This window comes from Salvelinus fontinalis, chromosome 39, assembly GCF_029448725.1.
Source record: "Salvelinus fontinalis isolate EN_2023a chromosome 39, ASM2944872v1, whole genome shotgun sequence".
In the NCBI taxonomy this organism is placed as follows: domain Eukaryota; kingdom Metazoa; phylum Chordata; class Actinopteri; order Salmoniformes; family Salmonidae; genus Salvelinus; species Salvelinus fontinalis.
In genome coordinates this window covers 19,644,777-19,659,938 of record NC_074703.1, presented here as the reverse complement: position 1 = coordinate 19,659,938, position 15,162 = coordinate 19,644,777, and the positions used below count along the sequence as shown (strand labels likewise).

Here is a 15,162-nt window from a genome sequence, read left to right as displayed (position 1 = left end):
TCTGTGACAAATGTGGTAAATTAAGGCACATAGAAACAGTTTAGGCATTAATTCGGACTGGTTAAGTTAAGGGTTAAGGTTGGGGATAGGCTTAAAACTTTAGGCATTCATTCCGAATGGACTTGCTAAATCATTGTAGACAGATGGCGGAGTAGTCTAAGCCTCCGGCTCCGTAGACAGCGTGTTCAATCCCAGTCTTTTCCAGACCTTTTTTTCCTTTTATCGAGTGGTTGGTTTTGATGCCACCTCCTGATGTCCTGGGGACCTGCACAAACGTTGAATTTTGCCTTGGATCTGGAGTGATCCCTCTGAATATAATATTAACATTTCTGATTACATACGGTGCTTTCAGAAAGTATTCACACGCCTTGACTTTTTTTCACATTTTGTTATGTTACAAAGTGGGATTAAAATGGATTTAATTGTCTTTTGAGTATTTTGTTTAGATAAAAAATTTATCTTAAAACATTTCATAAATGGAAAATAAAACACTGATATATCTTGATTAGATAAGCATTCAACCCCCTGAGTCAATACATGCTAGATTAACTTTGGCAGCGATTACAGTTGTCAGTTTTTCTGGGTAAGTCTCTAAGAGCTTTGCACACCTGGATTTGACAATATTTGCCCATCGTTATTTTAAAAATTCTTCAAGCTCATTCAACTTGCTTGTTGATCATTGCTAGACAGCCATTTTCAAGTCTTGCCATAGATGTTCAAGCCGATTTAAGTCAAAATTGTAACTAGACAACTCAGGAACATTCAGTGTTGTCTTGATAAGCAACTCCAGTGTATATTTGGCCTTGTATTTAAAGTTGTTCTCCTGCTGAACGGTGTATTTGTCTCCCAGTGTCTGTTGGAGAGCAGACTGAACCAATATTTCCTTTAGGATTTTGCCTGTGCTTAGCTCTATTCCATTTATTTTATCCCCCAAAAACTCCCTAGTCTCTGCCGATGACAAGCATACCCATAACATGATGCAGCCACCACCATGCTTGAAAATATGAAAAGTAGTACTCAGTAATGTGCATTGCTGGATTTGCCCCAAACATAACGCTTTGTATTTAAGACAAAAAGTTAATTTCTTTGCCACTGTCACATCTTCTCCTGCTCCTCCCCTCCGGCGTACGACATCGCCAGACTACTAACCACCGGTCCTGGGATTCATCATTACGCACACCCGGCACTCATCATTACACGCACCTGTTAATCATTGTGATTCACACCTGGACTTCATTACCTTCATCATTTCCTCCCCTTTATATGCCACTCCCTTATGTTTTCTCACCAGTTGGTATTGTTCTTTTGTACCGGCGTGTTTTTGTTGTTTATATTAAACGTTTCACATGCACCTGCTTCTCAACTCACAGCTCCGTTATTGCAGCCACATTTTTCGCAGTGTTACTTTAGTGCCTTATTGCAAAAACGATGCATGTTTTGGAATACTTTTATTCTGTACAGGCTTCCTTATTTTCACTCTGTCATATATGTTAGTTTTGTGGAGTAACTACAATGTTGTTGATCCATCCTCAGTTATCTCCTCTCACAGCCATTAAACTCTAACTATTTTAAAATCTCTATTGGCCTCTTGGTGAAATTGCTGAGGTGTTTTTTCTTTACCCATCTCCCAATAGGTGCCATTCTTTGCGAACCATTGGGAAAAACCTCCCTGGTCTTTGTGGTTGAATCTGTACTTGAAATTCACTGCTAGACTGAGGGACCTTACAAATAATAGTATGAGTGGGGTACAGAGATGGGGTAGTCATTTAAAAATAATGTTAAACACTATTATTGCCCAAAGAGTGAGTCCATGCAACTTATTACGTGACTTGTTAAGCAAATATTTACTCCTGAATTGTAGGCTTGCCATAACAAAAGGGTTGAATATTTATTGACTCAAGACATTTTAGCTTTTCATTTTTATCCCCTTTTTCAATCTGGTCTCATCGCTGCAACTCCCCAACGGGCTCGGGAGGTGAAGTTCAAGTCATGCGTCCCTCGAAACATGACCCGCCAAACACCTGCCTGCTTAACCCAGAAGCCAACCACACCAATGTATTGTCGGAAACACCGTTCACCTGACACCAGTGGTCAGCCTACAAGTGCCCGGGCCCGCCACAAGGAGTCGCTAGAGCACGATGAGCCAAGTAAAGCCTCCCTGGCCAAACCCTCCCCTAACCCGGACCGCCCTATGGGAGTCCCAATCTCGGCCAGTTGTGATACAGCCCGGGATTGAACCTGAGTATGTAGTGCCTTAGACCGTTGTGCCACTCGGGAGGCCTCAGCTTTGATTTTTTTTAATGAATTTGTAAGCCTTTCTGAAAACATAATTCCACTTTGACATTATAGGGTATTGCGTATAGATCAGTAATACAAAATCTAAATTTAATCAATACTTTAGTGAATACTTTCTGAAGGCACTGTAGAGCCATGACAGTCACCCGAAAGCAACTATAACAAAGTAGTAATAAAGTAGTAACTATTCCAACATTAGGATGTGCATATAGACGGGCTACAACGTCATGAAAACAACGCGCACGCTTCAATGGGGCAGAAGACGGTGTGTTGTTGTGACTCTGGATGGCAAGATAGCCACCATGTAGGAAATCATAGACTACTTGTTTCAGCTCGTTTTACTTTGTTCTTGATGTCTTGTTTTTAGGTGTTTCGACTGATGTCACGTCTACGCTAACGTTGCTAAAATTCACTAGCTAGCTAACCAACAACTGTAACTATGTGTTTGAGAGACAACAAGTGCTCATTAGACACATTTATTTTTGTTTTCAATAAACTTTGGAGACTAAAGGTAGTTGACATGTTGTCAACAACAACCCCATCTGTTTTGCCGCATAGTTGCGTACGCACTGGTTTTGTTACAAAACAACCAACCCGTCTATATGCTCGTGAGGAACTCACACACGTGTGTAAACCTAGTTGAAGCTACAAAACGATCAGTGTTCAACTTTAACATGTGATGACAAAACAACAGAAAAGATGAACGGAAATGATGTTTCTTCCCACGGGTGGCCAAATAGAACTATCTGAAACATCACCCTTACTAAGCCACACTCTGCAGTCTTCTCATCTCTATAACCCAGCATCAATAACCCAGCATCAACAACCCAACCTGGCTCTTTTTAAAGAAAACAACCCAACTTAGTGACCCAATGCGACCAAGCATTTTTTAAAGTGTTGGCTAGGTTAAAGATACTGTAGCTAGCTAGCAACCTAAGCCAACACCTAATAAGTATCATCAAAAACAAATGGCATTACCATCACAAGAAACTTTTTGGAATTAAAACAGGAGGCTTGACAGTATTATTCAACATTGGTATTAAAATAGTACTTAGGAATGGGTAATTGTTTACAAGTTGCTTGCTATCCCATAAAGCCATCGGCGAAAACGCAACGTTCATCTTCTTCTGAGTTTGGCAGCACAATACATCCAGCAGCGAAATAAATTCCAAGTGCTCTACACATGCCGACAAAAAGGTTCCCCCAGGAACCTTTGCTAAGTTGAATCATTAAAGGTTAATTCAAGAACTACTCAACTAACCAATGGTGCAAATATGAACCCATTGACTGCAATGGTTCCTTGAGAATCTCCAGGGTTCCTCGAGTCACCCTTAATTCTAAGTGGGTAGCCAAAACGGCAACAATGATAAGTCTGTATATACTCCCCTGACGGTTTTTGCCTTTTTCCACTGACATAGAATCATGTTGGCATCAGTCTGATAGGAATACAGTAGAACTGGTACAGTAGTACCAGAATACAGTAGAACTGGTAGTAATACAGTAGTAATACAGTAAAACTACAGTGGGTTTATTTTACCTTGAGGAGGCGGTTCATATCAGCCTCCATGTTCGAGATGGTCAGCCTCTGCATGATGATGTCAGTGATGCGTCTCTCCAGAGACTGCCATTTAGCCCGAGCTGTCCTGGTGGTGTAGACGCTCCCCATCCTCACCGGGTACTTCCTGATAAATGGAATTCAACAGAGATCATTGTACAGTACGGGCCAATATATTACTGAAAAACAAAGACTAGGTGAGGAATTTATTGTTGTCCCGTTTCAACTAGAGTAGGAGTCCTTTCATGCACACAAAACATAAATATATACACTACCGGTACATATATTTGTCACATGCTTCGTAAACAACAGGTGTAGACTAACAGTGAAATGCTTATTTACGGGCCCCTCCCAACAATGCAGAGAGAAAATATAGAACAAATAATAACACAAGGAAGGAAAACACAGTGAGTAACGATAACTTGGCTTGGCACAGAAAGAGATGGGCAGTATTTCTGTTACATATATTTGAAATACATATTTTAATGACCATATTTTGACATTTTAATTACACTGGGTTGAACTACACTCCAATGTATTTTGTATTTTCTAAATACTGTAATTTGTATTTTCAAAATACAATAAAAAATTATAATTATGTTATTGTGGTACACATTATGTGTGTCCCCTTTCGCCCTCCATTGGTATTGTCATGACTTGCAAGGCCTGAGATGGAGATTGGAGGTGCCGGTTAGGCAAATGTCTGAATAACCCCCCCCCCCCCCCCCCCCCCCCCGAGGCTGTTGACCAGTTTCATGATGGTCGTAAATACCTTCCCTTGCCAAGCAATATGGAGGGAGAGACCTTAGCAGAACAAAGGACATTCTCCCGCCAAAACGCCTTCCTCCCCAAAATTGGAGAATTAAACAATAATTATATTTTATAATTAGAGGTTATGTTCAGTGGAGACAAAGAACCCTCATGTCGAATTCTTTGTGATGTTGTGACATCGTGAAAGGTGATAGAACCACATAACTGTACCTCTGTTTGTCTTCACTTCTCAATTATGAGGTTTGCATCGGAATGTTGTATGAAATTAATGATTAGGTATCAGAATACTTTTGAAAAGATAGAAATGGGATTTGAAACTATTGATCACTACAGAAGAAGCAAATCCTAGATGTCGCGTTAATCCGTCTGCAGCTGGAAACGTACGTAGCCTAGGACGAGAACACCGGCAACCTCTGAAGCATTCTAACGATATCAACTCTGAGAACTACTGTACAGGGTACGTCGAAGTATCCATTCTTACCACCACCACGACCAGGAGCTCTACCTAAGGACATGGTGATCTTTGGTGGCTGAACCAGAGTCGTACACCCAACACCTCCGTGACCAAAGGATTTGGACGATCAAGGACAGCTCAATCACAAATACATAAATTGCACTCTTTTTCCAAATGAGCGGTTATTAGAGTGCTTAAGATTTTTTATTTTCGTGAGCGTAGCTTCCCAATGTCCGATAGAATAACTCCTTTGTCTCCCTTCCTCCCTCCTCATCTCTCTGAATTCGCCACCCTGTTATAACCAAACTGTCCTGTTTTGTTAGTCTTCTAGAGACTATTTACTGTATAATGTCAGTGGGTATTTGTGTTCTGTAATTGTTTAATTAGTTAGTAAATAAATAATTGAGCCAATTTGTGTATCACCGATTCATCAAAAAAGTAGGGTTCGTGCAGACTACAAGAAATTACGACGTTCAGAATGACTGATGAGGTAATAATACAATAATAAGTGACTGTAATCGATAAGATATGAAAATATCTGAAGAGAGTTAAATTCAGCAAATAGTAACAACATTTTCCAGTGGTGCCCCGAATTCTTAGCTAATTAATGGTTACATGATTAGTTTAATCACGTAATAATAATTACACAGAGAACTGATTTGATATAACATTCCTCACAACGTTACAACAGTATCAGAAGTCTGATAGTAGTATGATATGATAAAATCATCTGCTAAATGAATGGCAGGTAGCCTAGCGGTTAAGAGTGTTGGGCCAGTTCGAATCCCCGAGTCTACTAGGTGAGAAATGTGTCGGCTTGCTCTGGATAAGAGAGTCTGCTAAATGATGTACACATTCAAGGGTTTTTCCTTCTTTTTACTATTTTCTACATTGTAGAATAATAGTGAAGGCATTAAAACTATGAAATAACACATATGGAACCATGTAGTAATCAAACAAGTGTTAAACAAAATATTTTACATTTGAGATTCTTCAAATAGCCACCCTTTGCCTTGATGACCGCTTTGCACACTCTTGGCATTCTCTCAACCAGCTTCATGAGGCAGTCACCTGGAATGCATTTCAATTAACAGGTGGGCCTTCTTAAAAGTTAATTTGTGTAATTTCTTTCCTTCTAAATGCGTTTGAGACAATCAGTTGTGTGTGACAAGGTAGGGGTGGTATACAGAAGATAGCCCTATTTGGTAAAAGACCAAGTCCATATTATGGCAAGAACATCTCAAATTAGCAAAGACAAAACGACAGTCCATCACTACTTTAAGACATGAAGGTCAGTCAATCCAGAAAATGTTAAGAACTTTGAAAGTTTCTTCTAGTGCAGTCGCAAAAACCATGAAGCGCTATGATGAAACTGGTTCTCATGAGGACCGCCACAGGAAAGGAAGACCCAGAGTTACCTCTGCTGCAGAGGAAAAGTTCAGTAGAGTTACCAGCCTCAGAAATTGCAGCCCAAATAAATGCTTCATAGAGTTCAAGTAACAGACACATCTCAACATCAACTGTTCAGAGGAGACTGTGTGAATCAGACCTTCATGGTCGAATTGCTGCAAAGAAACCACTACTAAAGTACACCAATAAGAAGAAGAGACATGCTTGGGCCAAGAAACACAAGCAATGGACATTAGATTGATGGAAATTTGTCTTTTGGTCTGGAGTCCAAATGAGAGATTTTTGGTTCCAACGCGGTGTGGGTGAACGGATGATCTCTGCATGTGTATTTCCCACTGTAAAGCATGGAGGAGGAGGTGTGATAGTGGGTGGGTTCTTTCTTGGTGACACTTTCTGTGATTTACTTAACCGGCATGGCTACCACAGCATTCTGCAGCGATACACCATCCCATCTGGTTTGCACTTAGTGGGACTATCATTTGTTTTTCAACAGGACAATGACACAACACACCTCCAGAATGTTGTTGCTTTTCGGGCCGGCTGCTTGCATTTTAAAATACAAAATACATGTATTTTTATTAAATACATTACAACATACAAGTATGTTGAGGTTTATTTTGATACATTGTTCTTTATGTAATTTTTATTTTGTATCTGTAGCTATTTGGTTAACAAACACATCATGCCTATGTACACGGGCAAACGCACGCACAAGCACATGCACACACACACTCACACCATCAGTCCTGCTGGTAGTACCTTGCGGTGCCATTGGGGCCTGCTGCCCCAGCAGAGTGAGGTCTCCCTAGGATGCTGCGGTGAGAAGGGTCCTGGAGGGGCTCCGGTAGGCTCACCTTTCTGTTCACCTTCCCTGAAGTTGGCCTCACCTGCCTCCTCAGAGCTGTCACCTAGCACAGGAGGAAAGCAGGGCCATGTTCAGTAGGGTGAAAATGTTTTGAAACAGAGATACTACCTGAACCTGTCCAAAAAGTACAAAGATGTTTTGTTTTCCATTGCAAAACGTTTTGCTACAGTTTGTCACACTGAACATGACCCAGTGTATCTTACCTCCTCATTCTTCCTGCGCAGTATCAGGTCCTGCTGCCTCTTCTGAGCCTCCAGCTGCCTCAGTTGGTGCTGTAAGTGACAGGCACATTATATCAATAGAATTCAATTGAATTGAACTTTGTCACAGGCTAACACACAACTTCACAACACACTTTGTTTCCTGCCTGTAACGTTACCTCATGTTTGCGCTGGTCCTTCTTCAGAGTAGCGATCTCTCTGTTGCGTCGGCACTCTGATGCTCTGTTTTTCTCCTGCACCTCCTTCATCTGACGCATCAGACCCACCTAGCGCAACACCCACCATGTACATGTCAATCAATCAATGAGTCAACACATCCATCCATCCATCAATCCACCCATTCCTCCAACTAACCACCCACCCACCCTACCACCCATCCACCCTTCTATCCACAATTTTCTCTTGACCTTTGTTTTCTTCATCTCAGCCACATCCTGGTTGAGTTTCTTGAGCTGCTTCTCGTACTGCGATTGGTTCTTGAGGAGGCGTGCGTGTTCCTTCTGGGCTGACTGCAGCTTCTGCATCTCCTTGTTCATAGAGCTCAGCTTCTTCTCATATTCTAACTTAATCTTCTTAGCCTTCTCCTCCGTGCACGTCTCCACCGAGCCTGCGGACACAACTAACTCGGCTAAGCACAGGCACGGTGGAAACAACACAACACAGTTCAGTTCAACCGACACAGCTCAGCACAGCCACAATGGAATATCAATCAAATCAGTCATTAAAATGTTAGCCTTTTTAAAGCAAACAGTTGTCACAGTCACAAAGTGATTTACAGAATACGACGGCCCTCTAGAAGTAAGGGGTTTAAACACACACTTTATGGTGTGTAAAATAACAAATCATGACAGAGAGACTTATACAAAATACATTAAGATGTTATGTACAGGTATGATGTCATTGGTGGTGGACAGGATTAGTTAGATAGAGTTAGTTATATGTTAGTTATATAACTCCGTAATACACTCACTCTGAGATGTAGCGGCATAGCACATAGCACCTAAACAAGTAAATGCAACCCTTCATTAATCTGTCACCATAATCCTGTGCGCCTCTGCTGTACCGATGTTGTGACCACGATACATGGCCTCACATCCTGTGCGCGTCTCTTTCTCTCATATACGTACCCATGTTGTGCAGCACCTTGTCCCTCTCCAGCTGTGTGTCCCTGATCTTGCTCTGCAGCATCATGAGTTTCTGTTCGTACTGCTGCTTGAGCGTGTGCAGGCGGCGCTGGCTGTTCTCCAGCTCGTCTATCAGCTTCTGCTTGATGGCGATCTCACACGTGATGTTGGCCAGGTCCGCCTGGAAGTTCTCTGTTCAGAGAACACACACAGAACGAGCTATGTGAGACACGCTTCATTGACATATTCACTATTCTTTTATTAAAATAACAGAATAATCTAATCATGGGGAATGAATAAGGGGTGTTAGACCCTGGACACACTCTACACGGCCCTCCAGGACCAAAGATGCAAGGCATTCTTTATGACAGTGTAAAAGCACATTTGGATGTGTGTGTGTGGGTGTGTGTGAGAGAGTTTTACCTTTCTCATCCAGTTCTTCAGAGTCTGACTCGTCCGAGCTCTCCTCACCCTCCATCTCGTACTCCTCGTCTTCTCCCTCCAGCTCCTCTCCTTCCTCATGGTCACTGACGTGGTCATCCTGTTCACACACATTTACACGACGTGAGTACAAAGAACACACACACGGCACACACACACTGACTTAAATATGCCAATTAAGGACATTCTTAGACGTACCCCCTCAGCCTCGTCGTTGCCTCGTTCCTGTTCGTTGTCTGGTACCTCCTCCTGGACCACACTGAGGACAGAACCAGAGGTTTAGGGAGCCATTGACCGCAAACACAAGACATCAGGTCACTAGACTATCAGGGAGCAGTACCATACAGCATTATCATACAGCAACTCACTACCTTGATTTCTCTGCATACTGTAAAAATGCATTTTTAGGTTAGAATCACGATTCAAACAGAACCCAAATCATTCGGTTGTTAGAATCATCCTTGAAGTAGATGTTAGTGAACGCTTGATTGACATTATGTGGTTGCGTCATGGCTGAATCTTTTAGTTCACTTCTTTAGCTTAAGGGTCTCAACAATGCAGAAAGGGGGAGAGGGGTAAGAAGAAAAGGGGAGAGATTACAAGTGGGTTTTCCTCCAGGTGTGGCAACTACCTGCAGGTGTAAAAGCTGAGTTAGAGAGGCAGGAAGAAGGGAGTTAGAGAGATGGGGGAGAGAGGGAGGAAAGGGGGTTAGAGAGGGGGGAGAGAGGGGCATAGCAAACCTGGCAAGCCCAACCTCGTGGTGACTCTCCTCGAGCCGCTGCAGTCTTCAGAGTAGGGGAGGAGAATGGGGGAGACAGTTGGAGAGAGAGGTTGGCGGTGGAAGGGAGTGAACCAGAGAGCAGAAAAGAGGGTAGCAAAGAAGAACAGGTTAACCTTCGAGGATTTGGCGCTGGTTGTCTTCTATTGGCTTGTTGATGTGTACCAAGCCATTTATCTGCTATGTTGTTTATCAAATGTGTATTAAACCACAGAGAAAGAGAGAGACTAGTTGCACAGTACAGGTACATCTGAACATGACTGGGCCTGTTATATAAACCCATCCTCATATATGGGGTATTAGATAGACATTAGAGAGGGAACAGGTAACTGCTTAAGGGGAAAGGCTGGGTGCCAGAACAAATTACTCAAAACACCCTGGGACAACAACGGAAACCAATTCCCTCGCCTCTGTAATCTCCCCACACCCCCTGTCTAATCCTCCCCCCCTTCCCTCCCCAGTACCACCTCTCCCCCTCACCCACCCCATCTCTAGCCACCTCCAAGCATATCACTGTCAGACTCAAGGTCTACCATCAAAGTCAACCCATTCTCCCTATTGTTTCATCCACACGTTTGGACATAGAGAGTTACAAATTGTAACAAACATAATGCAATCGGTTTCATGGCATGTATGTGAAACGTACATCAGGACAGGAACGTGGAATGAGTGCAATATCGAAGGTATGAAGGAAAAAAACAACAACTCCTACCTCTTCTTTTTCTTCCTCTCTTTCTTCTTGAGTTTCTCCAGATCTTTCTTGGCCATTTCGATGATGTCAGAGGCCTCTCTCTCCGGGGCGAGTTGGGCTGGGGAGAAGGAGCCCCCACCCCCGTACAGAGAGGAACGTGTGTTGGCACGGGACAGGGTTTTACGGAGGTTCTCATTCACTGCCTCACTCTCCAGGAGCTTGGCTCTGCAGACACAAAACCAACAGTCAGAAAAGTGTTGGTGGGTCTCCCAACAACATCAAAACCAAATGTCACAATACTCAACGCCACATCACACTGTACATGTAAGAGACACGTCATGCATCATACCTGAGCTCCTCGATTTCTTTGATGTAGTTCTGGATCATATGTCCAATTTCCTCATTCCCCTCACCTGAAAGATAATCGAACACGAGGGCATTTTCAGCACTTTTTCCATAGACTTTAATGGAGCACTTCCTATCCCACTAGCCTGGATTTTGAATCATCTTTAGCGCAGTGTGAATGAGGCCCATTATTCCTGTCCCAGTACACACCCACTTTGGCCAGGACCTGGTTGGCCTGGTCACTGAGGTACTGTGTGAGTCTGGCCCTCTGAGCGTCAATGGTCTCCTGCATGGCCTTGACCCTGATCCTCAGGTTACTGTTCTCGGTCTGCAGCATGCTGTTCTCATGGACCATGTCGTTGATGCTCTCCATGCCGTCCTCCCCCACCATACGCTTGCCCTGAGACCAGAGAGAGAGACCAGAGGACTATGGTTATTATAGTCGATCACTATAGTAGATCAGTTAGGCAACTATACATTGTTATACCTCCCCTACCATATGCTTGCCCTGCTCAGACCAGAGGACCAGAGAGATGAGTGTAGGTCAAAGAGAAATGTAGACACTGAATATCCCTCCGTTTCACTATTGTTTAGTTGGATTCCAGGCTACCAGAAATACAGCCTCAATGGACACGTGCAGCCGTTAGTACGTTTTAAGTTATATGAATGCATATAATGGTACAGTTTACCATATGACTTGGAAAACAGGGCCTTTATAATGATCTAAAATAGCAACAAACAAACAAACAAAAATCTCCCTCTCTCTCTCTCTCTCTCTCTCTTTCTCTCTTGCACCCTCCATCCCTCTTTCCTTCTCTTACCGTCTTGTACTCCATCAGTTCCATCTGTAGCCTGGCAATATCAGTCCTGAGAGCCGATATCTGCTGGGAGGCTTTGTCCTGGTTCACCATCACCTTGTTCTTAATGTTCCTGGCTCGGTTAGCGTAGTTCAGACAGCTCAGTGTCTCCATGAAGTCCCGGTCAGATGGGCTGATGCACGCTATCATCACCGTTTGACTGGGGATAGAGATAGAAGATGGACGGAATACCGACACAGACCGTAGACAGACACACAGAAAAAAAGAAGACTACATTAGGAACTGAATAACTATACAGGCAATGTATTGAAATCAATGTAAATCACTTAGTAAACTACTTGGAAAAGCCGTACAGAATTAATGATTCTAATTTAGTCAAAAATATATCATTTTTCACAGATGTAATTAATTCACTCACTAGCATAAAGAAATTCCGGTTTCAATGGGCCACTTTTAAAACATTGATATTCCAGTCAGCAGAACTTTGTTAGACAGATCATTCATCCATCCATAGAATAAAAGCTTCAGGGAGAGGTTCTAGTGTTAAACCTCTATTATATCTACACCTTCCAACACTATTACATGCAGTGTCTTTGTGTGGTTCATGAGGACATACAGACCTGTTTCCTCCCAGAGAGTCCTGTAGTAGCCGGGTAAGTTTCGAGTCCCTGTAAGGCACGTGGGTGGACCTCTTACTCCTGTCCCCCAGAGCACTGATCACGTTACCCAGCGCAAGCTGCAGCGAGAGAGGAATGAAGATGAGATGACGGTCCTTAAAAATGAGGCTTAAACATCGGCATTCTATCAAAATAAAGCATCAAATCCTTGTTTAAATTCAGTTGTCAATCAAAGAGATGGCGGCAGACAGTGTTGGTAGAACGCCTGCAATATCTTTCTCAACCACCAGGAGGCTCTCTTTCCCATAGTCTCCAAGCTCTAGACAACAGGTGTATCATTGAAACAGTTCATGTCAGCCGTCCAAGAAGAGGACATGGCCTCCTCACTGTCCCGACTCTCTAAAACCTCCTAGTGCTGAGTAACCTATGACCTTTACAGGCACTGTTATAGCATTGGGAATGGTTAGGGTCAATTCCATTTCAAGTCAGTCAACTTGTAATAAATTGACCCAAACCAGGCACTGTGTGTACACCATCTTACTAACTATAGCCTGCGTTGTTTCACAGTGAGAGTCTCACCAGTCCACAGTTGATGGAGATGCCTTCCTTGGCTCGATCCCCAGTAGCTCCGGTCCTCTTTAGTCTCTCCGACCCGGCCAGGTCCACAAAGTGAAACTTAGCCGTCAGCGTCTCGAACTCAGAGTTGACCTCAGAGGAACCGTTGGCCAGACGGTTGTCTGTCTCATTGGACTCCTGAAGGAGGAGGTGGGCATTGTGTAAAAAAAACAAATAAGAGACTGTGGGGCAAATACGCATGGTGATTGTGTTTGTAATTCCATGTCTTGGACATGTGTATCGACATTTCGGCTGTAGCATTGATCAGGCCGATGAGAGAAATACAACTGGTGGTGTTCGTCTTCCATTATAACTCTCATTAACACCACCAGTGGATAGGCCTGTCTGTATCTGTAACAGCCTGTATATTGTTCATGTAATCAGCGGGCAGGGAGAGGAGGGTGACATCATGCCCAGCTGGTGTGTGTGTGAATTGGGAGCTATGTGGGGAGATATGCTGTGTGGGGAGCTGTGTCGCTGGCTGGGGAGCTGTGTGGGAGGCTTGGGAAACTCTGCATTTCACACTCCTCTTGTTTATCAGCTGATTATCTCATAAATACTAGGAAATGACATGCTATTAATGTGTATTTTCACAATTGGCAATGAACAAGTGGTTGTTTGTTACAACGCCCAAATAAAACGGTAATAATTATGCAGCCTAATAACCTTATAATCATGTAATTTCTAAAGAATGACAGGGAAAACAGCTAAGTGAAAATAGTACGGCCAGTGAAATAGACTGTCAAAAAGCGTATCCTATCCTAGCCTTGGGTCTAGAGAGCTCCAGCTCACTGGTGCGATGCCACGTACACTGTCGTCCGGAGCGCAGACTCTGACTTGGCACAGGTGGATGGTGAAGATGGCATGGGAGCGCGAGCTCTGGACATTCATCTGGGTGCTGGCTGTAGTACGGGACAGAGCACCCAGCTTCAGACACTGCATCATCTGTACATGGAGGGGGAGGGAGGGAGGGAGGGAGGGAGGGAGGGAGAGTTTAGAGTACACTGTATTCAAGAGAGAAATTCTGTTTGACAATTCACATACACAGACAGATTTAGGCTTACAGCAATAACATATATTTAACCAATGACCTTAGGTACAGATTGGTGTTGTTCTGCGTTAGGCTGCGATTGAGACTAACCTCTGCCTCGGAGGTGACCGTGCGTGTGGTGACTCCCACAGTGTAGATGCCTCCGTTAGCGTCCTCATGAATCTTGATGGTGGACTTCTGTCTCTTCCCATCCATGTCCCGCGTTGATTCAAACAGATCCAACACCTCCTCATTGTACAGCTGGGATAGTGGGAAAAAAATGGATACTTTTTCAAATAAAAAAAACTAGCCGACGAGCCAAATAACTGTGCGTGGAAAATATCAGTAGCTTTGGTTATGGCAAGTATGCTGCTTTATTAGTTTATTTTTTAATTTGTATATTATTATTTATTTTTAAAAACTTTTTTGTCATATCCAATTGGTAGTTACAGTCTTGTCCCATTGCGGCAACTCCCATACGGACTCGGGAGAGTCGAAGCTCGATAGCCATGCGTCCTCCGAAACACAACACGCCAAAAGGGCACAATGCACACAATGCTCACTTACCCCGGAAGCCAGCCACACCAATGTGTCGGAGGAAACACTGTACAACTGGGGACCGAAGTCAGCGTGCATTCGCCCGGGCCCGCCACAAGGAGTCGCTAGAGCGCGATGGGACAAGGACATCCCGGGCCGGCCAAACCCTCCCCTAACCAGGACAACGCTGGGCCAATTGTGCGTCGCCTTATGGGTCTCCCGGTCGCGGCCGGCTGCGACACAGCCCGGTATCTAACTCGGGAGGCCATTGCTTTATTAGTTGTTAGAGACATGCATCAGCAAGCGATATCAGAGTTGAGTGAGACACGTAATTCCCTAGTAATTACTCTATGGTGATAAATTATCTGCCTGTAGAGTTAAGTTAGCTGAACACGTCCCATGAGCAATACTTCTCTCTGCTCCAGGCTGCTACACACAGATGCAGCAGCCCCTAGCCAGAACCCTCTCTTGTGTTAGCAGCTCTGAGGGAAGGGAACAGGATAGATTTAAGTAAGAAATAATGCCTTCCAGGGCCAATGAAACCTGCATCTCCTAGCTTCCTCATGTTGCAGAGCTAATGTGAGACTACAGAGAG

General features: G+C 43.6%; 1 protein-coding gene across 11 annotated transcripts in view; it reads right to left on the bottom strand.

Moving 5' to 3' along the window:
• The window catches only part of LOC129838326 (kinesin-like protein KIF21A), a 39,459-nt gene that overhangs the window by 6,668 nt on the left and 17,629 nt on the right, over positions 1-15,162 (bottom strand). For 4 of the 11 annotated variants that reach the window (XM_055905245.1, XM_055905246.1, XM_055905247.1 and 1 more), the window contains exons 4-21: positions 14,142-14,291; positions 13,811-13,945; positions 12,965-13,138; positions 12,389-12,504; positions 11,772-11,967; positions 11,161-11,350; positions 10,955-11,018; positions 10,627-10,830; positions 9,877-9,921; positions 9,335-9,395; positions 9,119-9,236; positions 8,699-8,887; positions 8,542-8,571; positions 7,979-8,178; positions 7,730-7,837; positions 7,554-7,622; positions 7,245-7,393; positions 3,833-3,977 (exon numbers count right to left, since the gene is read on the bottom strand). In XM_055905245.1, coding sequence (XP_055761220.1) covers positions 3,833-3,977; positions 7,245-7,393; positions 7,554-7,622; positions 7,730-7,837; positions 7,979-8,178; positions 8,542-8,571; positions 8,699-8,887; positions 9,119-9,236; positions 9,335-9,395; positions 9,877-9,921; positions 10,627-10,830; positions 10,955-11,018; positions 11,161-11,350; positions 11,772-11,967; positions 12,389-12,504; positions 12,965-13,138; positions 13,811-13,945; positions 14,142-14,291 — 2,343 coding nt within the window. The remainder of the gene's footprint in view (positions 1-3,832; positions 3,978-7,244; positions 7,394-7,553; positions 7,623-7,729; positions 7,838-7,978; positions 8,179-8,541; positions 8,572-8,698; positions 8,888-9,118; positions 9,237-9,334; positions 9,396-9,876; positions 9,922-10,626; positions 10,831-10,954; positions 11,019-11,160; positions 11,351-11,771; positions 11,968-12,388; positions 12,505-12,964; positions 13,139-13,810; positions 13,946-14,141; positions 14,292-15,162) is intronic. The other 7 variants (XM_055905250.1, XM_055905251.1, XM_055905255.1 and 4 more) reach the window with 3 other exon arrangements.